Source organism: Chiloscyllium punctatum, chromosome 10, assembly GCF_047496795.1.
Source record: "Chiloscyllium punctatum isolate Juve2018m chromosome 10, sChiPun1.3, whole genome shotgun sequence".
Lineage (NCBI taxonomy): Eukaryota > Metazoa > Chordata > Chondrichthyes > Orectolobiformes > Hemiscylliidae > Chiloscyllium > Chiloscyllium punctatum.
Window position 1 is genome coordinate 116,198,678 of NC_092748.1, and position 24,016 is coordinate 116,222,693.

General features: G+C 44.7%; 1 protein-coding gene across 1 annotated transcript in view; it reads right to left on the reverse strand.

Moving 5' to 3' along the window:
* The window catches only part of LOC140482477 (villin-1-like), a 69,358-nt gene extending 51,698 nt beyond the window's left edge, over nucleotides 1-17,660 (reverse strand). The window contains exons 1-5 of the mRNA XM_072580009.1: nucleotides 17,619-17,660; nucleotides 8,501-8,594; nucleotides 7,018-7,092; nucleotides 5,706-5,902; nucleotides 4,564-4,672 (exon numbers count right to left, since the gene is read on the reverse strand). Coding sequence (XP_072436110.1) covers nucleotides 4,564-4,672; nucleotides 5,706-5,902; nucleotides 7,018-7,092; nucleotides 8,501-8,575 — 456 coding nt within the window. The 5' untranslated portion in view covers nucleotides 8,576-8,594; nucleotides 17,619-17,660. The remainder of the gene's footprint in view (nucleotides 1-4,563; nucleotides 4,673-5,705; nucleotides 5,903-7,017; nucleotides 7,093-8,500; nucleotides 8,595-17,618) is intronic.
* Between the last annotated feature and the right edge of the window lie 6,356 nt (nucleotides 17,661-24,016).

The window sequence follows — 24,016 nt, forward strand, 5'->3', positions numbered from 1 at the left end:
GCATTCTGTCACCTCTGCCAGAGAGAGTGAGAGAGTGAGAGAGTGTGAGAGAGTGAGTGTGTTTGTTCATCAAAACATTTTTAAAGCCTTAAAAAAGGACCTTTCCAGGTCACCCCTCAGTGTTCCCTTTCCTAAATGGGGGATCAGTCTGTTCCACCTTCACTGATGTTAAAGTTTCGCAGTTTGGATGGATATCACTCTCCAGAGACCAGTACCCTGTCACCAAATCACCCTTTAATTACATGGAGAGAATCCTTGACATTGATCCAGCTCTCAGTGAGCAGAACCTCTGACACTCCCATTTATTTCTGTCAGCCAGGACTCCCTGATTGGAGCAGGTTAACAGGGAGAAAAAGTGAGGACTGCAGATGCTGGAGATTAGATTCACGGGTGTGTTGCTGGGAAGGGCACAGCAGGTCAGGCAGCATCCAAGGAGCAGAAGAAATGTTGTTCCAGGCATAAGCCCTTCATCAGGAAGGGTCTTAAGTGTACACGGGAACACTTCAGCGATGTGCCTCTCTTTTCAGTCATACTAGGTTAGCAGCTCCATCTCACTTTTCAAAGCTGGGCTTGGGGGGGGGGGGGGGCACAATAAGTGAAGTGTCCTTGTTCACCAGTTACTGAAATAAGCGTGCAGGTGCAGCAGGCAGTGAAGGAGGGAAACGATAACAGTGAGAGGATTGGAGGACAGGAATAAGGAATTCTTGCTGTATTAGTACAGGGTTGGGTGAGGCCACACCTAGACTACTGCGTGCAACTAGGAAGGATGTCCTTGCTTTAGAGGAAGAGCAGTGAAGGTTTACATATTGATTCCTAGGATGGCAGGACTGCTGTATGAGGAGACTATATCAGTTAGGACTACATTCACTGGAGTTTAGAAGAATGAGGGGAAAATCTCAGAAATCTACAAAATTCTAATAGGACTAGACAGGGTCAATGCAGGAAGAATGTTCCTGATGACCATAAGACCAAGAGACATAGAAGTAGGCCATTTAGCCCATCAAATCTGCTTGGTCATTCAATAGAATTATGGGTGATCCAACGTTCCTCACCTCCACTTTCCTGCCTTTTCCCCACAATCCTTCTCCAGTGGTCCCCCAAATCACAGATCCCAACCTTCAGCCAATTCAATCGACTCCATATAATATCAAGAAACATTGAAGAACCTGGATACTGTAAAGGCTATATGGGCCCTGACAACATTCCAACAATAGCAATGAAGACGTGTGCTCCAGAACTTGTTGCTCCCCTAGCCAAACTGTTCCAGTACAGTTACAACACTGGTATTTACCCAACCATGTGGAATATTGCAGAGGGTATGTCCTGTACATAAAAAGTGAGACAATCCAACTTGGCCAATTACCACCCCATCAGTCTACTCTCGATCAACAGTAAAGTGATGGAAGGGGTCAGTAACAGAGCTATCAAGCAGCACCTGCTCAGCAATAACCTGCGCAGTGATGCCCAGTTTGGGTTCCCACAGGGTCACCCAGCTCCTGACCTCATTACAGCCTTGGGTCAGACATAGACAAAAGAGCAGAGGGTCAGCCCTTGACATCAAGGTTGCATTCGACTGAGTATGGCATCATGGAGCCCTTGCAAAACTGGAATCAGTGGGTATCAGGGGAAAACTCTCCAGTGGTTGAAGTCAGACCTGGCACACAGGAAAATAGTTGTGGTTGTTGGAGGTCAGTCATCTCAGTGCCAGGACATCTCTGCAGGAGTTCCTCAGGGTAATATCCTGAGCCTAACCATCTTCAGCTGCTTCATTAATGATCTTCCCTCCAGCATAGGGTCAGACTTGGGGATGTTTGTCGATGATCGTACAATGTTCGGCACCATTTGCGACTACTCAGATACTGAAGCAGTCCATGTTCAAATGGATCAAGATCTGTGTGACACTGGAAAAGCACAGCAGGTCAGGCAGCATCTGAGGAGCAGGAGAATTGACATTTCAGGCATGAGCCCTCTATCGGAGAAGGCCATTCCTGATGAAGAGCTTACGCCCAAAACGTTGACTTTCCTGTGCCTTGGATGCTGCCTGACCTGCTGTGCTTTTCCAGTGCCTCATGTGATCAAAGTGTCTGTCTGGATTGGTTTTGACTTTGTCCTCATCTGTTATGAAATTAGAAATCACATGACACCAGATCACAATCCAACAGGTTTATTTGAAATCACAAGCTTTCAGAGCACTGCTCCTTCATCAGGTGGAGTGGTTTGTCAAATGAAGGAGCAGCGCTCTGAAAGCTTGTGATTTCAAATAAACCTATTGGACTATAATCTGGCATCATGTGATTTCTGACTTTCTCCACCCCAGTCCAACTCTGGCACCTCTATGTCATCTGTTATGAGGGAAAGCAGAATTGAACTACGAAGTCAGAAGCAACAATTCTGGTCTACTCCTGTTAGTTCATAAATATATGTATTCCTAGGAGAAACCAGACAGGGAAAAATTTTGGAACATTCCTGGGTTGGATAGGCTTGATCATGTGATTTCTTGGAAATCAAAGTCAAAAGGTCAAGGAGAATTGACTTTTCCAGTAAACAGCAGATAACCAAATAATTGGGAGAGAAAGATTCCAATAAAAAGATAAGAGGTTTTTGTGGCTTATTTATGGGACAAATAGACTTGAAGAAGCCTTGGATCTGTGCAATGCATTGCCTAGCAACAGTCTCTGGAGTCCAGTTGCTGTGTATTTTCACAAATCTAGCTCATGCCGTTGAAGGAAGTTGTGGCAGAAAGCAGCTCACTCTCTAAAATGATGTATTTGTGAAGTTTCAAATTTCCCAATCCAAGTTTGAAATCTGGTACAACGATCTCCCACCACGCTGTGACTGTCAGTATTCAGATCTCAGCAACAAGGAATCAAGAAGGAACCGGGAGAATTTAACCCATTCTATCTTGGGAATTCACATCATTAACCGGTCATGTTATTCCTATTAATTGTTGTTTTTTTCTAAACCCATAAATCCCTCTGCAGAGCTGTGTTGTTGGTGTATGAATGCGAAGGTGTTTGGGTTTAAACAAGATCTAGTTTAAAATCTGAATTGTGACTTAATTGATAGTGCATTTTGCTACTTGCCTGAATACAGAGGCTTGAACACACGGGGCAGAAGGTACAAGAACAGCTTCTTCTCTACCAACATGAGACGGAAGAATGGACTCTTTAACTTCAAATAATATTGATCTTGCTTTGCACACCTCCTGTGCAGTGTAGTCTCACTATGTCTAAGACCCTGTATCCTTGCTTACTATGACCTGCCTGTATTGCTTGCCAACAAAGCTTTTCACTGTACTCAGGCGCACATGACTACAATACAATAAATCAAATCAAATCGAATAAGGTTGCTCATAACAAAAAGTTATTCTCAAATTTAATCAGAGAAACCTGGTAAAAGTCTCTTTTGGCCAGAATAACACATTAAAGACAGACAAGTTGACCATTTGATGATTAAATACAATGTTTACACTTTTACAAAGAGAGCAAATAACTGTACAGCATAGGAACAGGCCCTTCGGCCCACCAAGCATGTGCTGACACAATGCCTTTCTAAAAGAAAAACCTTTTGCTCCACATGGTCTATATTCCTCTATTCCCTGCCTCTTAAATATTGCTGTTAAAGTCTGAGGTATTGAGCTGTACAGCACGGAAACAGACTGTTTGGTCCAACTTGTCCACGCCGACCAGATATCCTAAATTAATCTGGTCCCATTTGCCAGCACTTGGCCCATATGCCTCCAACTCCTCCCTATTCATATATCCATCCAGATGTCTTTTAAATGCTGTTATTGTACTAACCTCCACCACTTCCTCTGGCAGCTCATTCCATACATCCACTACCTCCTGCATGAAAAGGTTGCCTCTTCAGTCCCTTTTATATCTTTCCCTTCTCGCCTTAAACCCAGACCCTCTAGTTTTGGACTACCCCGCCCTTGAGAAAAGACCTTAGTTATTTACTCTATCCGTGCCTCTTACGATTTTATAAACCTCTAAAGGTTATCCCTCAGTCCACAATGCTTCAGGGAAAACAGTCCCAGCCTGTTCAGCCTCTCCCTATAGCTCAAAACTTCCAACCCTGGCAATATCCTTGTAAATCTTTTCTGAACCCTTTCAAGTTTCACAACATCCTTCCAATAGGAGAGAGACCAGAACTGAACACTAGTATTGCCTTTGCCTCAACCAGCTCCTCTGGCAACACATTCCAGGCACATACCATCTTCTGTGTACAAGAGCTGCCCCTCACGTCTCCCTTCAATTCTCCCCCTTTTACCTCAAAGGGGGTGTGTCTCAGCAATGGACATCTCTCCCTGGGATATGGTTTATGGAGTAATGGGGCTTGATTATCAACGCAATCCTCCTGTCAGATTTACGACACTCTCCACCAATCTCCAGGTACTGAGGCTCATTGTCACCTCCCCCCCACCACTCATGTTCCCCGACACCCCATCTTTCTTCACTTGCCAGGTAACAACACAAACTGGCATGGTATGGAGATGGTACATTCCCCAGCGGAGATCCTGTCCAGAATCCTGGGAGATTGGAATTAGGGAGATGGACTGACCTCTCCCGCATACACATTCTTCTTCCCCTTTACATGAAGCAGTCTCTTCACATCGTAGGAGTTGGTCTCCACGTGTTTCAGTCCAGTAGCAACACCACCCTGTTTATAACTGTAAAAGGCAAACAGAAGATCAGCTTCCAACCAGAGCCAATTCCTTCATTGAAGAAAAAAAAAATCGGCCAGGGTTCACCAATTGTAAATGCCAGTCATGATTCAGGGAGAGAGTGACACAATCACTTCAAAGTCAGAAGTTCAAATCCCACATAGCCTCCATTGACTCAGAGCAGACCCTGGGCTGGATGTTATGCTCAGAATTTCATTGGGGAGTGTAGGACCTTTTGTCTCCCAATCCTCCCCATCTCCTATCCACAAAATGTAAATGACAAATAAGGCATTGGGTTGTCAATGCAACATCATCACTCCAGCCGGTAAAGTTAGGGAAGGAGAGTGGGCATGGAAAAAAAAAATCAGCAACCTGTCTGCCATTTTGAAATTGGTAATGAGCAAACTCAGGCTCTTGGTGAAACTTCATCTGCTATATTCCATTGCCCACTTCCTTTTAAATCCCAGAAGTGAAAATCTTTGGAAATGTTGGACAGCAGTTATGAGCAGTTGGGCATGCGCATGAGGAACAGGCCCAGTCACATGGACCCTGGCCATGTGCAACAACACTGCCTTTAATCTCATTTGGTCAACCATTAGACACTGCCATTAAAAAGAAAACTCAAGATATATTCAGAGAGTGTGGTCTTCCAACCTACTTTGGGACGAACTTGCTGTTTGGGGCAGTTGTATGACCTCCCGGTTTACGGATCCGACTGGATGGAGTCTCATTACCTTCCACCCAAACCCAACCCAGTACTGTCCCTCTAGTTGGTCTCAGTCCCTTGAGGGGATCAGAATGGACCATCCAAGTTTTGATTGAATGTGCTGAGCAGACAGGGAGGAAGTAGAGCCCTCTGCTTTTATTCTGCTCTCTATCACAGTCACGCCCCCCCCCCCCTCCAACAGAAAAACAAATCAAGGAATGCATCCCCTCCAACCCCATCCTCACCCACATGAAGAGAGGTAGGCCCTTCAGCCTGTCTCCTATCCCCATACAGACCCTGCCACCACTGGAGAATGCTGAAGGCTTGACTCACATGAACCCCTTTTTGAAATAGCCCTTGAAGATCTCCGACTCGTATCTCTGTACCTCCCGGTGTTGGACAGCTTTGCCCCCCAGGTAGTCATCCATCTGAGTGGTGTAGATTGCAGCTGCCCCCTGCTCATCCTGAGAGGAGTCTCGGCCAATCCAGAAGTGGATGTCATAAGTGAAGGAGCTCCCGGTTTTATGAGTCTGGGAGTGGGAAGACACGGAGTTAGTTTGAAGGATTGGTGCAGGGCGCTGGGATGGGGGAAATTGGAGGAATCCTTTAAGGGCAGCACAAGAACCAGAGAGACAGGAATAAGTGGAGATGACAGATCCCATTTGTCTCTGGTTGGACAACATCACCAACCATCACCCTGACTTCACACCAGCGTGGCTAGTATTGTAGAAATTTCATAGAATCTCTACAGTGTGGAAACAGGCCATTTGGCCCAACAAGTCCACACCAACCCTTTGAAGAGGAAGCCACTCAGACCCATTTCCCCTCCCTATTACTCTACATTTCCCCAATTCACCTAACCTGCACATCTTTGGGCTATGACAGGAAACCAGAGCATCCAGAGGAAACCCCCACAACAGTAGCCAGAGGCTGGAATCAAACCCAGGTCTCTGGCGCTGTGAGGCAGCAGTGCCAACGACTGAGCCACTGTGCCTCCCTGATTATGGTACTAATTGTGTAGTAAACCCCTTGGGGGGCAGCACACAGCCACTCAGCCCTCACACCCCATCTTTTATCCATGCACACATTCATCCCAGCCTCTGTCTGTATGGCTACTTAGAGGGCAATAGGTATAGACCAGTCAGGAATGCAAAGGAATAATTGCATTGGAAGAAGAGAGAAAACAGCATGGATGGAGCAGCTGATCTCCTGGTATAGCCCAGTTATATTGGTTTAGTCATAGCCTCAGTCAGGCCAGTTTACAAACTGAAGACATTACAAAAAGGGATTTTGGTGGAGGTTCAAAAAAAATGTCTTCAAGCAGGAGAAAAGAATCAGTAGAGAATCAGAGAAATCCTGGCCCAGGTCACTGAGGATACAGTCACCATTGGGAGAGCGATGGAAATCAGAAACAATGTCAGTCAGCTAAACAGAGGAGGCCAGGGACTGGAGAGTTGTAATGGACCAGAGGTGTTTCCAAAGACAGGGAGAGGAAAGGCAGCACAGAAATGGGAAAACAAAATGAATTTTGAACTGAAAAATAAAGTGTTGCAGGACCAGGAGTCAGTAAGTGCAGAGGCTATGGACATTGGCATAGGGATAATCTAATTTATTAATTGTTAAACATCAGCATCAGTCTACTCACCGCAAACACAATGTAACAATCACCTTCGTAGAAATTACCATAGGATTTCAGGGGCACAGGAACCATCAGCATTTTCTGTAAATACCAATACATCGCAAAAATTAAACTTCTGTTGACCAACCTGTTGTTATAGCAACATGTCAGTATGCGCAACCCCACATTTTCCAGCATTCTGTCCGTCTATGACATTATACACAAGACCCACAGGCCAACCAACAGTCAGCTCACTTTAAACACCAATGTTGAAGAGCACAGGAAGGCGCCAGTTGTTAGCATCAAACGCAAGCAAGATGCAGGGTAAAGCTCTCTCTACACCATTTTCCATCAAACACTCAGAACAGGGACAGCATGGGGTTAGAAACAGAGTGAAGCTTCCTCTACACTGTCCCCACCAAACACTCCCAGGACAGGGACAGCACAGGCTTAGATAGAGTAAAGCTTCCTCTACACCACCCTCTATGAAACACTCCCAGGACAGGGGCAGCACAGGGTTAGATACAGAGTAAAGCTCCCTCTACACTATCCCCATCAGACAATCCCAGGACAGGGGCAGCACGGGGTTAGATACAGAGCAAAGCTCTCACTCATTATCATTCGGACACTGGAAAGTAATGCTTGTGCTGTAATCATCGAATGCAAACTCCAAAAACAGTGGTTTAATGATTTAAAAGCAATTTCAAAGTAATCTCTGTCTAGGAATCTGCTTTCACTAAAAGTTACCAGGAAGCTGATGAGGCCACATAAATACCCAGGAAGCCGGGTAATACCCTCTGAGAAAAGGCGCTGCCATCCTTAAAGGAGCCTGATCCATTCTGGAGTCCAGTCCCAGATGTAGATACTTGTTAATTAATCCAATCATTCTTCCAGCTGGATTGAGTGGAACAAACCTGGTCCAATAGTCACTATTGGAGAAGGCAGGTAGGTGATGCCTAGTGGTATTATCACTGGACTATTAATCCAGAAGCCCAGGGAATGCCCTAGGGACCCAGGTTCAAAACCCACCACAGTAGATGGTGAAATTTGATAAAAATCTGGAGTTAAGAGTCAAATGAGGACCATGACACCATTAGTGGAACAGTCCACCCGATTTACTTGTGTACTTTGGGGAAGGAAAGCACCGACTTAGAGTCATAGGGATGTACAGCATGGAAACAGACCCTTCGGTCCAACTCGTCCATGCCGACCAGATATCCCAACCCAATCTAGTCCCACCTGCCAGCACCTTGCCCATATCCCTCCAAACCCTTCCTATTCATATACCCATCCAAATGCCTCTTAAATGTTGCAGTTGTACCAGCCTCCACCACTTCCTAATTTGGCCTGGCCTCCATGTGACTCCAAACCCACAGGTTGGCTCGTTTAGGGCTCAGTTTGGAACGGTCCAGCCAGCGATGCCCACTTCTCACGAACGTGTAGAAAACTATTCTCACGCAGAGTACGCACTTTGTTGGTTTCACTATTTCAACCGGAACCTTCTACTGACCTCGATTCGCCATATTTGAATCCCGGGCGTGGTTTTATTCAAGGATTTGGAGATGGCCTCTGTCAGGTCAGGCATGGCTCTTGTTCTGAATTACCTTCAACAAAAGGAGACAAAAGGAGATGACAGGAAGCACTGAAGGGTCAAGCATTCCAGAAATCCAGACAACATTCCTGGCTCCATACTTCAGGATGTCAAGTCCTTACAGAGTGTAGGCACAGGATATTAATTAGAATGAAATAAATAATACAATGTTTTCTATATATCCACACGATAAAAATATAAATAAATAGATAAGTATCTGAATGTTTCTCAGACTGATTCTTGGGTTGGGAGTATGGACACATGAGGAGAGATCGAGTTGGTTAGGACTATATTCACTGGGGTTTAGAAGGATTGTTGGGGCAGTGGGGGGGGGGGGGGGGGAAAGGAGGTGCTGGTGTGGAGATCTCACAGAAACCTATAATGCTCTGATGAAGGGTCAACTGACTGAAAAAGAGAGTTAACTTTTGTTTCTCTTCACAGATGTTGCCAGACCTGCTGAGCTTTTCCAGCCATTTCTGATTTTCTTTCTGGTTTACAGCATCCACAGTTCTGTCAATTTCTAGAACATTTTAACAGGATTAGACAGGGTACACACTCCATGTCCCCAACAACCAGGGTGTCCAGAACCAGGGGTCAGAGTCTCAGGATGTGAGATAGGCCATTTAGGACTGAGAGGAGGTGAAATGTCTTCACCCAGGGAGCGGGGAGCCTGGGGGATTCATTGCCACAGAAAATATAAGAATGAATTAGACACAGTTCTTAAGGCTAAAGGGATCAAAGGATATGGAGGAGAAAGCAGGAATAGGAGATGGAGTTGGATGATCAATCATGATCATGTTGAATAGCAGAACAGGGCAAAATAGCCTACTCCTGTTTCTAGCTTTCTACCCAGTGGTGAGAAGTCCAAATCTAGAGATTGTAAATATAAACAAAGTAATTAAAAAAGGCAATAATATTCAGGAGGAACAGGCCCGAGCTGATGGGAGACAGTGATGTGGTTGTAATGTCACTGGACCAGTTCTGCAGAGGCCCAGTTTAATGTGCTAGAGACAGGTGCTCAAAGCAACTAGCGAAATTAAATTGAAGGCTAATTAATAAAGCATGGAATTTAATAGTTAATCTCAGTATAAGCCACAAGTGCTTGCTCTGAAAGAAAAATTCCTCAGGGAAAGAAATCTACTGTTTTTACCCAGTCTGGCCTACATGTGATTCCAGACCTAGTAAGCCATTCTGTTTAAGGATGGACAACAAATGCTGACTTTGTCACATCTTTATTCTTTCAAAAGGGGAGGAAAGAAAAAAACATCACGGGGATACATTTCTGGGGATTTTGGATAAACTTCTGAGCAAGAAAAGGGAGGTGGGGGACCTGGAGAAAGGATCGAGAGGAGCTTGAACACTGGCATTGACTGACCGGTCAGTATCTGTGCTACACCAGAAGCAGCAGCAAGGGGTTAATTTACATTGAGAAACTGGGATGTATCTGCACCCCCCCCCCCCCCCACACACACACACACACACACAACACAGAAAGAGGTAAAGGCAGGTGTAACTGATTCATTTCAAACAGTGATTGGAGGGGGTGAATGCAATGCAGGTTCAATCCAGACAGATTTCATAAACCAGGTTCTGAAGAGGAATCAAAAATCAGACTTGAAATGTTAACTCTGTTTCTCTCTCCCCATACGCTGCCAGACCTGCTGCAGAAACTCAGCACTTCCTGTTGTTTTTTGTTTGTTTCAGATCTCCAGTAATTTGTTTTTAGGGTGCATACCTTAGGCTCAAAAAACAAGTCTAGGACCAGAGAGGCATAGTCAGGGTAGTTCATTAGAATCTTTTCCTCATGGCTAGACAGGTCTAAAACAGGAGGACATTTTAAAAAGGTGAGGAACAATCATTTAGGGGGAAATTGGAGAAAAGATTCCACCCCCTCCCCCCCCCCTCCTCCACCGCCCCCCAGGAGGGTGGTATAAATATGGAATGTGCTGCCCGAGAGGGTGGAGGAGGCAGGGACTCTCAACATTCAAAAGCATCTGGACAGCCATTTAATATGGCAGGGCAGAGACGACTATGGGCCAAGTGCAGGAAAATAGGATTAGTGTAGATTGGTGTGAGAGACTTAGACTGTTCTATTGTAAACCTATCCAGGCTGAGGGGGTGTTGCGGGTAATACATCTTGTAGGATAGCATGCTCCTATGGCTTTAAATGGGGAGGTGTGGGTGCATGGAGGGGGGTCTGGTCCCGGGTTTGAACCCCTCACAGTAGCCCTCTCGGTCAATAGAACAAAGGAATCCAGGACCACCATTCAGGAGTGTGGGATTCTTCCAGACTACAGTAAAAACCTGGAACTCTGTGCTCATACAGGTTTGTGTGTGCGTGTGTACAGGGATGTCTATGCGTGTGTCTCAGTGCTCAAGGAGAGAGAGGATAGAGTTAAGCTGCAGACTGACCATGTTCAGGGTGAACGGCAGAACAGGCTGTAGACACTCCCTGGCTTCATTTACCTGACTCTCCAATGTACGCTAAATCAACACAAGTCAGTGCTTTTTCATTTCTCTCAGCTGCTCGCCCACTTCTTGCTCTCTCGTGGTTAGTTCCCAACTATTTCCCAGAGGCCCCAAACCATGCATTGCTAACAGCCAATGACATCACCGGTTCTCTCTATCACACAATCTACGTAACGTTTTTATGACCATTGTCTCCACAATGACCTTATAAGGTTTGGCTCTAACAATAATAAAATATTGGCTGCCGTCCTCCAATCATCTCTCGTATCCTCTACACAATTATTTTTGCAACAATGCACATTTCACTAGCTGCCCTTTGATCAGCTCTTGGGGAGGGACCAGAATGGCTCTTTAGGTGAAGTTGGTTGCTCAGTTAGAGGGGACATCCAGGCTTTTCAATCACATTGGATACTCCCTGGGTTAAACAAGGGGTGAAAATAACAACATGGGCCTGCTCATGACATAGATGGAGTAATGTCTGCTTTTTTGGGCTCCTTATCAGAGGAAGGATATTCTAACAATGGAGAGAGTGCAAAGGTTTCTATCACTGCTTCCTGGCAGCGCAGGGCTGATGTAAGAAGAGAAACTAAATTGGTTAGGGTTGTATTCCCTGGAGACTAGAAGAACGAAGGTAGGGTGGGATCTCAGAAACCTATACAATTCTAACAGGAAGTAGACAGGGTAATCACAGGAAGGAATGTTCCTGATGACCAGGGAGTCCAGAACCAGGAGACACAGTCTAAGGATATGGGGTAGGCCATTTCAGACTGAGATGAGGAGAAACATCTTCACCCAGAGAGAGTGGGGAGAATGTTGAATTCTGCCACAGAAAGCAGTTGACGCCAAAACATGTTTTCAAGAAGGAGTTAGATGTAGTCCCTGGGGGCTAAAAGGATCAAAGCATATGGAGGGAGGGTGGGGGGAAAGAAAGCAGGAACAGGGGATTGAGCTGGATGATCAGGCAGAAGAAAAGGAGGACTTCAGATGCTGGAGATCAGAGTCAAGAGTGTGATGCTGGAAAAGCACAGCAGGTCAGGCAGCATCAGAGGAGCAGGAGAATCGACGTTCGAGCAAAAGCCCTTCATCAGGAATGAGGGGCTGATGAAGGGCTTTTGCCCAAAACATCAATTCTCCTGCTCCTTGGATGTTACCTGACCTGCTGTGCTTTCCCAGCACCACACTCTTGACTCTGAGCTGGATGATCAGCCATAATCATGTTGAATAGCGGAACAGACTCAAAGGGCCAAATGGCCTCCTCCTGCTCTGTTTTGAGAGATTGTGGCAAAGTAACTGGAGCAGCTCTTTGTACCTGTACCAGTCAGGAGAAATAGTTTGCCCTGAGCAGTCACAGGTATGCCCAGAATCTGTGATGGCATTGGATTGACAAACAAAACCAAGAGAGAAGAAGAAGATGAGGATTTGTTTTTGTAAAAGCAGTGAATTGCCTGAAGAGGCAGTGAAGATCTTGCAAAACAGAATCAGAAAAATATCGAAGAGGACAAGTTTTTTTTTGCAGAGCTATGGGGAAAAGTGGGATAAAGTGAACAGTTGTTTCCACCCAGACATGAGGGGCGGAATGCTCTTCTCTGGCGCAGTATTCTTTGAAGAATCACCAATTTTCTTTGGATTGTCTGTCCCTCACCATTTGCTTCTCCCCAGAGGGGCATGGGCTTGTGTCAGCTCAGGCCAATAAGAGGATGGGGCAATGCTTTGGGAGTTTGTTCAGGACTCCCTGCCCTGCTAGAATGATTTTGCAAATCTATCATCTTAAAAATTACACCATTAAATCACTGTTAACTTCCTTCTATTCAAGGAAACTTCAATGTATAAAACTTTAGTTAGGTCACATTTTTTGGAATATTATGTGCAGTTCTGGTCACCACACTATAGGAAGGGTGGGGAGGCTTTGGAGAGAGTGCAGAAGAGGTTTACTGGAATATTGCTAACTGGAAGGACAAGGGCATCAGATACATGGGAACACTACTCGCTGCAATTTTCCCTTAAAGTTCCTTATAAACTTTCTCCACTTACCTCAAAAAAATGTATCTCCTAGTTTTGAACTCCCCCACCCTATGGAAAAGACCTTTGCTCTTCAGCTTATCTATGCCTTTCATGATTTTATAAGCCTCTACAAGGTCACCCCTCAATCTCCAACGCTCCAGTGAAAAGAAGTCCCAGCCTATCCTTCTAACTCAAACCCACCAGTCCCAGTAACATCCTGGTAATTTTTTTTCTGAACTCTCTCCAATTTAACCATACCCTTCCTATGGCAGGGCAACCAAAAATGCATGAACAAAAACCCCTTAAGAACTGTGAATGCTATAAATCAGAAACAAAAATAGAAGTTGCTAGAAAAGCTCAGCCAGACTGGCAGCAAAAATCAGAATTAACATTTCAGGTCCGGTGACCCTTCCTCAGTATAGGTGTGGTGACCAGAATTATACACAGTATTCCAATAGTGGCCTCATTAATGTCCTGTACAACTTCAACAGGATGTCCCAACTCCTATACTCAACGGAGTGAGCAATGAGGCAAGTTTGCTAAACACCTCCTTAACCACCCTGTCCACCTGTGACAGAACCATCAAAGAATTATGGTGTGGAAAGAGTTGAAACCAACATGGTCATTCTAAAAGAGGAGAGACATAAACAATCCAGGGCTTTTTCAATATATAATTTCAGTTGCATCACACTGTAAACTTTTGCTATAAATTGTATCTTACGATCTTATACTCCAGGTGGTTACCTGATGAAGGAGTGGCGCTTCGAAAGCTAGTGCTTCCAAATAAACCTGTTGAGTGATTTTTAAACTTCAAAATAATTATGTACCTGCACCCCTAGATTTCTGTTTGACAACACTCCCCAGGGCCTGACCATTAACTGTAAAAGTCCTACCCTTGTTGGTTTTACCAAAATGCAATATCACATTTATCCAAATTAAACACCATCTGTCATTCCTCAGCCCATTGGCCCAATTGGGCCAAAATCCTTTCGTAATCTTAGGTACCCTTCTTCATGGTCTACAGTGCCACCAATTTTGATGTCATCCACAAACTAACTAACCATGCCTCCTAAATTCTCATCCAAAATTGTTTATATAAAAACAACAAACAGTGGACCCAGCCCTGATCCCTGTGGAACACTATTGGTCACAGGCCATTGTCCCACTTTGCAAATACATTCAACCGTTCAAAGTGGCAGCTTACACACACCTTCAACGGCAGTTAGGGATTGGACAATAAATGCTAATGACACTCATCACAAGAGCAAATATGTAAAATCCCCAGCAGCCTCCTTGTTAAGTTAAACTGATCAGACTGTTTCCGTTTAGAAAGAAATTAACCATTTAATTAGATTTGATTACTTAGTGCGAAAACAGGCCCTTTGGCCCAACAAGTCCACACCGACCCGCTGAAGCGCAACCCATCCAGACCCATTCCCCTACATTTACCCCTTCACCTAACACTACAAGCAATTTAGCATGGCCAATTCACCTGACCTGCACATTTTTGGACTGTGGGAGGAAACTGGAGCACCCGGAGGAAACCCACGCATGATGGGCAGTAAATGCTAATGATGTACAGCACAGAAACAGATCCTGCAGTCCAATTTGCCCATGCCGACCAGGTATTCTCTTGACCTTTATACCCCCTCCCATGGGAATGTCCTGGGGAGCATTTCAAGTCCTATCTGGCATTATCAGTGCCAGCCTGGAGTGTTAGCATGGCATCATGGCTTCAGTCAATGCTCGGAGTACTCTCCCACACCAATATCAAATCCTCACAAAGGCACCAGACCAGTTTCCTCCACTTAGATTCAGATGTACAGCACAGAAACAGATCCTGCAGTCCAACTCGTCCTTGCCAACCAGATATCCAAAATTAATCAGTCCCATTTGCCAGCACTTGGCCCATATCCTTCTAAACCCTTTCTGTTCATATACCCATCCAGATGCCTTTTAAATGCTGTAATTGTACCAACTTCCACCACTTCCTCTGGCAGCTCATTCCATACACGTACCATCTGCTGCATGAAAACGTTGCCCCTTAGGTTTAGGGTGAGAAGGGAAAGATATAAAAGGGACCTATGTCCTCTAGTTCTGGACTCCCCCAACCCTATTATGTCTATTTACCCTATCCATGCCTCTCATGATGTTATAAACCTCTATAACATCACCTCTCAACCTCTAATGCGCCAGGGAAAATAGCCCCAGCCTGTTCAGTCTCTCCCTGAAGCTCAAATCCTCCAACCCTGGCAACATCCTTGTAAATCTTTTCTGAACCCTTTCAAGTTTCACAACATCTTTCCGATAGGAGGGAAACCAGAATTGCATGCAATATTCCAAAAGTGGCCTAACCAATGTCCTGTACAGCCATAACATGACCTCCCAACTCCTGTACTCAATACTCTGACCAATAAAAGAAAGCATACCAAACACCTTCTTCACTATCCGATCTATATGCAACACCATTTTCATTGAATTATGAACCTGCACTCCTATTTTAAAATATAAAAACCAAGTTAAAATAAAGCTATCTAGACCAAACACTGCAACTGCAGCTATAGCTGGTGAAAGCACAGACACAGGGGTAAAATCACGCAACTGGTAACCCATAGACATAGGCTAATGCTCTGGGAACAGGGGTGTAACACCATCACGGCAGCTTGTGGAATTTGAATATAATTAATAAAACCTGGCATTATCAGTGTTAATGACAATCATGAGACCATTGTCAATAGCACAAAAACAGAACTCCACACAGCATTGCCCTTTGATGTGAAGGGCAGTGCTTGTCACTGGCCACTCGGGTGTTTTCCTATCCTCCTGGTGTTGGAAATTGAATAAAGATTCGTGCACTTTGTGTCTCACACCTGCACACACACACACACACCATGGGTGCTGGGGAAAATATAAGCACTACCGCAGTTAGGCAGTAATGTAGGGGTTAAATTTTTTTAAAAACTCCAGCTGGTCCATGAACATCCTTTAGGGAAGGAAATATGAACAGGAGTAGACCATTCAGCCCCTCAAGCCTGTTCCACCATTAACTAAGATCACGGCTGATCTGTGGCTTTACTCCATCTACCTTCTCTTGGCACATATCCCTTAATACCTTTGCTTAATAAAATAAGTTATCTGAGATTTAAGATTAACAACTGAAATTCTGCTGTCCTTGCCTGGTGACAAGGACTCCAGACTGACAACAATATGTGGTTGACTCTTAACCACCCTCTGAAATGGTTGGGGCCAGACACAATTCAAGGACAGTTAGGGATGAGTAAGAAATGCTGGCTTTGCCAGTGACACCAATGCCCTATGAAAGGATAAAGATAGATGAGCAACTGCAATAGGGTTAGGGTATGCAGGGCTTCAGAATGCATACAGTACTGTTTGTTAGCAGAGGCTCAGGAGATTGAGCAGGAATTACAATGGACATTGCAGCACAGATATTCGGTAGTATTTCTGTACAACTGGAGAGAGCATTTAAATCCCTTCTCCCTTCAAATCCTTATTCCCACTGCATATTAGGGTAACAAGGGAAGAGGGGGGCAGGGAGCTGTTGGATAATTCCTACCTAAACACCATAGCAAAACAGCACTGAGTGTGAACCAGGTCACTGACCATTCTGGCAAGTTGACAATGCCCATTAATCTTGAAATTTTGCATCCAAAAAAAAATTGTATCCTGGTCAACAAAATCTCAATAGCAAGGAGCAGAGAAACTGCTGGAAACAGTAGCAGAGACCAAATCGACCAGCTGTCGTTCCCCAATAAAACAAAATCAATTAGAGACACACTTACAATGCAAGAAAAACACAGTGCTGTGGTCATTCCTCCCGTCCCAGTTTTAACCGGCGACTCCAGTTAAAAGGACAAGGACACCCCAGATCTTCCAAAATGTGCATTGCCTCAAAGTTGGGCTGACTGAGTGGCAGGAGCTCCTCCATCTCACCCAGCCTGCTGCCACCCTCACCACAAAAGATTTACCCTATCACTATCCTCCTCTCCCTCCACTCTACCATTACCGATGCACTACAGTTGCAACGTTTAAAAGGCATTTGGATGGGTATATGAAGAAGGAGGGTTTGGAGGGATATGGGTCAGGTGCTGGCAGATGGGACTAGATGGGTTGGGTCGGCATGGACGGGTTGGACCGAAGGGTCTGTTTTCGTGCTGTACATCGCTATGACTCTATAACATGGATGCAAGGAGATCTAATTACAGTCAGAATCACAGCACTGGAACAGACAGCCCCAAAGGGTGGGAGAGGTAACCACTCCACAGTCAAATCAAATCGGGTTGACCCCCAGGGATTCAGCCTCCAGCTTCCCAGCATTGTGTTTCAGAGACACGGTCACTGGCATCAGGAGGGAAATTAAAGGATCAGTTTTCAAATTAAACAAAGGCTGTTTATCAGGAAGCGTTCCATTCACCTGACAGATTATTACTTTCCTTTATCGGACAGGAATCAGACTCTTGATTATGTTTAACATCTTTTACTTAAAGTTTTTAAAAAATTCTCCGTTTCAGAACCACACCACACCCAAGAACGCAAGAGATAGTCTTACCTTCAAACTGGAAGTCTGTCAGAACAGGGAAATTGAGGAGTCTGTCTCTATAAAGGGAATGAACTTTGCACTTTGAGCTTGTGTAAACTTCAGAAATTAACTACACACTTCTGGAGAGAGAATGACACGAAACATTAAAAAATTACTTATTCATCATATTAAAGTTGGGTGTGGTGGGAGAGCTTAGCATGAGAAAATCAGCTTAAGTATTTGTTAGCAGGTGTGATGCTAATTAGTAGATTGTTAGCAACCTGATACTCAATGAATGAAAATTAATTGAGTTGAGTTTTTTTATTGTAAATCTTGTGTCTGTTAAAGGAGACCATGAGGCTTGTCCGAGCTGATACTTCTCTTTATTCATGCAGGGGGATGTGGGCATTACTGGTTGGGCCAGCACTTATTACCCAGCCCTAGTTGCCCTGGAGATTGGTGAACTGCCTTCTTGAACTATTTTTGGTGTGTGTGTACAATGCTACCTGGAAGGAAATTCCAGGATTTTGACCCAATGACACTGAAGGAATGGTGTTATATTTCTTACTCAGGATGGTGAGTGTCTTGGAGGGGAACTTGCCGGGCGGGGGGGGGGGGGTAACATCCCCACCTACTGCCCTTGTCCTTCTAGATGGAAGTGGTCATAGGATTGCAAGGTGCTAGCTGAGGAGCTTCCTGGATCTCCCTCTCTAACAGCATTGTGAGCGTTCCTTCACTCCAAGGAGTGCTGTGGTTAAAGGCAACTCACCACCACAAGAAGTGTAGTAGGTAAGGCAGATGAACTTAGGGCTTGGATTAGTACATGGGAGTATGATGTTTTTGCTGTTACTGAGACTTGGTTGTGGGAAGGGTGTGAGTAGCAACTAAATATCCCAGGATATTGATGCTTCAGGTGAGATAGAGTTGGTGGTAAAAGGGGTGGAGGAGTTGGATTAGTGGTCAGTGTGTATCACAGCTGTGCTGAAGGAGGGCACTATTGAGGACTCAAGCAGTGAGGCAATATGGGCAGAGCTCAGAAATCGGAGGGATGCAGTAACAATGTTGGGGCTATACTACAGGCCTGAAAAATGTGTTGCTGGAAAAGCGCAGCAGGTCAGGCAGTATCCAAGGAGCAAGAGAATTGACATTTCGGGCATAAGTCCTTCTTTAATCCTGAAGAAGGGAATATGCCCAAAACGTCAATTCTCCTGTTCCTTGGATGCTGCCTGATCTGCTGTGCTTTTCCAGCAACATTTTTCAGTTCTGGTCTCTAGCATCTGCAGTCCTTACTTTTCTTCCTGTACTACAGGCCTCCCAACAGCAAGCGTAATATAGAAGTATTAATATGTAGAGAGATCATAGAAGAATGTAGGAGTAACAGGGTGGCGATGATGGGAGATCTTATTTTTCCCAACATTGACTGGGATGCAATTCATGGGTGGCATGGTGACTCAGTGGTGAACATTGCTGCCTCAGCACCAGGAACCTGGGATCGCTTCCGGCCTCTGGCAACTCTGAGGGGAGTTTGCACATTCTTCTGGTTTCCTCCAGCTGCTCCAGTTTCCCCTCTCAATCCAAATATACACAGCTCAGGTGAATTGGTCATGCTAAATTGCCTGTAGTGCACTAGTCAGGGGTAAATGTCAGGGAATGGTTCTGGGTGGGTTACTCTTCAGGCAGTCAGTGTGGACTTGTTGGACCAAAGGTCCTGCTTCCACACTGTGTGGATTCTATGATTCCACAGTGTTCGAGGTCTTGATGGAGCAGAATTTGTAAAGAGCAGCCTGGAGGGTTTTATAAAGCAGGATGTAAATAGTTCAACTGGGGAAGGGGCCATACTGGACCTGGTCTTGGGGGAATGAGACTGGTCAGCTGGTTGAAGTTTCAGTAGGGGATTATTTTGGGAATAGTGATCACAATTCCATAAGTTTAGAATACTCAGACAAAGACGAGAGTGGTCCTAAAGGAAGAGTGTGAAATTGGGGGAAGGCCAACTATAGCAAAATTCAGCACAAACTGGAGAATCTAAATTGGGAGCAGCTGTTTGAGGGTAAATTCACACTTTACATGTGGGAGGCTTTCAAAGAGAGGTTGATTAGAGTGCAGGAGAGACATGTCGCTGTGAAAATGAGGGATACAGATGGCAAGACAAGATTAGGGAACCTTGGATGACAGGTGACATTGAGAGACTAGCTAAGAGGAGAAAGGAAGCATACATAAGGTCTAGGCGACTGAAAACAGGTGAAGTTTTGGAAGAATATCGGGAATGTAGGACCAATCTGAAACAAGGAATTAAGAGGGCTAAAAGGGGTCATGAGATATCTTTAGTAAACAGGGTTAAGGAAAATCCCGAAGCCATTTATTCGTATATAAGGACCAAGAGAGTAAATAGAGAAAGGAGTGGCCCACTCAAGGACAGAGGAGGAATGTTGTGCCTGGAGTCAGAAAATGGGTGAGATTCTTGAGTACTTTGCATCATTATTCACTGAGGAGAGGGACATGATGGATGTTGAGGTTAGGGATAGATCTTTGATTACTCTAGGTCAAGTTGGCATAAGGAGGGAGGAAGTGTTTGGTATTCTAAAAGGCATTAAGGTTGACAAGTCCCCAGGTCCGGATGGGATCTATCCCAGGTTTTTGAGGGAAGCGCAAGAGGAAATAGCTAGGGCCCCACCAGATATCTTTGCAGTGTCCTTGAACACACATGAGATCCTGGAGGACTGGAGAATTGCTAATGTTATTCCCTTGTTTGAGAAGGGTAGCTGGGATAATCCAGGTAGTTTTAGACTGATGAGCCTGACATCAATGGGAGGGAAGCTGTGAGAGAATACAGAGGAACCTCTATTATCCGAATGACACAAAAAGGGGAATACTTTGTTCGGATAATCAAATGCCGGATAACTCAGTTTAACCAAGCATCAGGACCTTGCGGTCTTGTCTGGATAATCCATAATTTGGATAATCAAATGCCGAATAATCAAGGTTCCTCTGTATATTGAGGGTTAGGATCTATTTACATTTGGAAGAAAATGGGTTTATCAGTGACAAGGACATGGTTTTGTGCAGGGAAGGTCATGTCTGACCAACTTAATAGAATTGTTTGAGGAAGTGACAAAGTTGATTGAGGGAAGGGCTGTAGATGTCACATACATGGTGTTTGATAAGGTTCCCCATGGTAGGCTGATGGAGAAAGTGAAGTCGCCTGGGGTCCAGGGTGTCCTAGCCAGATGGATAGAGAACTGGCTGGGCAACAGGAGACTGAGTAGTAGTGGAAGGGAGTTTCTCAAAATGGAGAAAGGTGACCAGTGATGTCCCACAGGGATCCGTGCTGGGACCACTGTTGTTTGTGATATACATAAATAAATCTGGTGGAATGTATGGGTGGTCTAATTAGCAAGTTTGCAGAGGCTACTAAGATTGGTGGAGTAGCAGATAGTGAAGGAGACTGTCAGAGAATACAGCAGAATATAGATAGACTGGAGAGTTGGGCAGAGAAATGGCAGATGGAGTTCAATCTGGGCAAATGCGAGGTGATGCATTTTTGAAGAGCAAACTATAGAGTAAATGGGAAAAGTCCTGAGGAAAGTTGATGTACAGAGATCTGGGTGTTTGGGTCCATTGTACCCTGAAGGTGGCAACACCGGTCGATAGTGGTCAAGAAGGCACACTGCATGCTTTCCTTGAGTTACAAGAGTTGGCAGGTTGTGTTACAGTTGGATAGGACTTTGGTTTGGCCACATTTGGAATACTGCATACAGTTCTGGTCACCACACTACCAAAAGGATGTGGTTGCTTTGGAGAGAGTGCAGAGGAGGTTCATCAGGATGTTGCCTGATATGGAGGGTGCTAGCTATGAAGAGAGGTTGAGCAGATTAGGATTATTTTCATTAGAAAGTCAGAGGTTGAGGGGGGAACCTGGTTGAAGTCTACAAAATCATGAGAGGTATAGATAGGGTGGATAGCAAGAAGCTTTATCCCAAAGTGGTGGACTCAATCATTAGGGGTCACGAGTTCAAGGTGAGGGAAAAAGTTCCTTACGCAGAGGGTGGTGGGTGCCTGGAACATGTTGCCAGCGGAGGTGGTAGAGGTGGGAACAATACGGTCATTTTAAGATGTATCTAGACATATGAATGGGCAGGGAGCAGAGGGGTACAGATCCTTAGAAAATAGGCAACAGATTTAGATAGAGGATCTGGATCAGCACAGGCTTAGAGGACCGAAGGGCCTGTTCCTGTGCTGTAATGTTCTTTGTTCCTTGGTCTTACCACCACCTTCTTAAAGAAGCACAGATCTGGATAATAAGTGCTGACCCAGCCAGTGATGCCAGATTCAATGTCTTCACTACTCTAAAAGATGCTCAATTAATGTTCAAAGCCGCTTTACAGAACTATCAAATACAATTTGAAGCTGAGACACAAAATGAGATTTTAGAAATAGGAGAGTAAAGACTTGGTGCAAGAGATTTTTTAATGGTGAAGGAATGATGTGCTCGGAGAGTGAATGGTCATAGAGTCATACAACATAGAAATAGACTCTCTGTCCTACCATTTCTATACCATCCTACAAACACCAAACTACACTAATCCCATTTACCTGTACTTGGCCCTCAGCCTCCTCTGTTGAGAATGTGGTGCTGGAAAGGCACAGCGGGGCAGGAGAGTCGATGTTTCAAGCATAAGCCCTTCATCAGGAAGCATTAGTGTATATAACAAACAGCAAGGGTTCTAGCACTGATCTGTGTGGTACACTGCTGATCACAGGCTTCCAATTACAAAACCAAGTCTCCACCATCACCTTTTGCCTCCTATTTGCAAACCAATTTTTGGATTCTATTTACTTGCCCTGAATTCATTGGGTCCTCTTCCATGTGGGGCCTTATCAAAGGCCTCACTGAAATCCATGAAAACCACATCAACTGCACTATCCTCATCAATACATCAATTAAATTAGTCAGACAGGATCTCTCTCCAACAAATCTGTGCTGATTATCCCTGATCAATCCCTTTCTTTCCAAGTACTGATTAATCCTGTCCTTCAGATTTTTTGCAATAATTTCCCTATCATTGACATCAGACTAACTGGTCTGTAATTGCCTGGCCTATCCTTGCTGCCCCTATTGAACAAAGAAACCACATTAGCTATCCTCCAGTCATCTGTGACTGGTGAAGTATTAAATATCTCCATCGGGTTCCCAACAATCTCTTTTCTTGCTTCTCATTGCAGCCTGGAAACACCTCATTAGTCCCTGGTGTTTTAAACACTCTGAAGCTTGTTAAAATACTTAATGCCCCCCTTCTTATTAATCTTAACATGTTCCAGAATCTCACCATCCTAACTGAACTCTTTAGTTATAATATCTTTCTCCTTTGTGGTTACAAATGAGAAATATTCATTCAAGACCTCACCACGTCCTCTGGCTCCACACACAGACTGCCTGTTTAGTCCCTAATAGGTGAGGGCTGTTTTTCAGACTGGAGGCCTGTGACCAATGGAGTGCCACAAGGTTCGGTGCTGGATCCACTACTTTTCATCATTTATATAAATGATTTGGATGTGAGCATAAGAGGTATAGTTAATAAGTTTGCAGATGACACCAAAATTGGAGGTGTAGTGGACAGTGAAGAAGATTACCTCAGATTACAACAGGATCTTGATCAGATGGGCCAATGGGCTGAGAAGTGGCCGATGGAGTTTAATTTAGATAAATGTGAAGTTCTGCATTTTGGGAAAACAAATCTTAGCAGGACTTATACACTTAATGGTAAGGTCCAAGAGTGTTGTTGAACAAAGAGACCTTAGAGTGCAGGTTCATGGCTCCTTGAAATTGGAGTTGCAGGTAGATAGGATAGTGAAGAAGGTATTTGGTATGATTATAAGACCAGAAGAAATAGGACGAGAAGTAAGGCCATTTGGCCCATCGAGTCCACTCCACCATTCAATCATGGCTGATGGGCATTTCAACACCACTAACCTGCACTCTCCCTGTATCCCTTAATTCATTGCAAGATTAAGAATTTATCAATCTCTGCCTTGTAGACATTTAACATCCCGGCCTCCACTGTGCTCCGTGGCAGTGAATTCCACAGGCCCACCACTCTCCAGCTGAAGAAATGGCTCCTCATTTCCATTTTAAACTGACCCCCCTCTAATTCTAAGGCTGTGCCCACGGGTCCTAGTCTCCCCGCCTGATGGAAACACATTCCCAGCATCCACCCTTTCTAAGCCATGCATTATCTTGTAAGTTTCTATTAGATCTCCCCTCAACCTTCTAAACTGTAATGAATACAATCCCAGGATCCTCAGCCATTCCTCGTATGTTAGGCCTACCATTCCAGGGATCATCCGTGTGAATCTCTGCTGGACACGCTCCAGTGCCAGTATGTCCTTCCTGAGGTGTGAGGCCCAAAACTGGACACAGTACTCCAAAT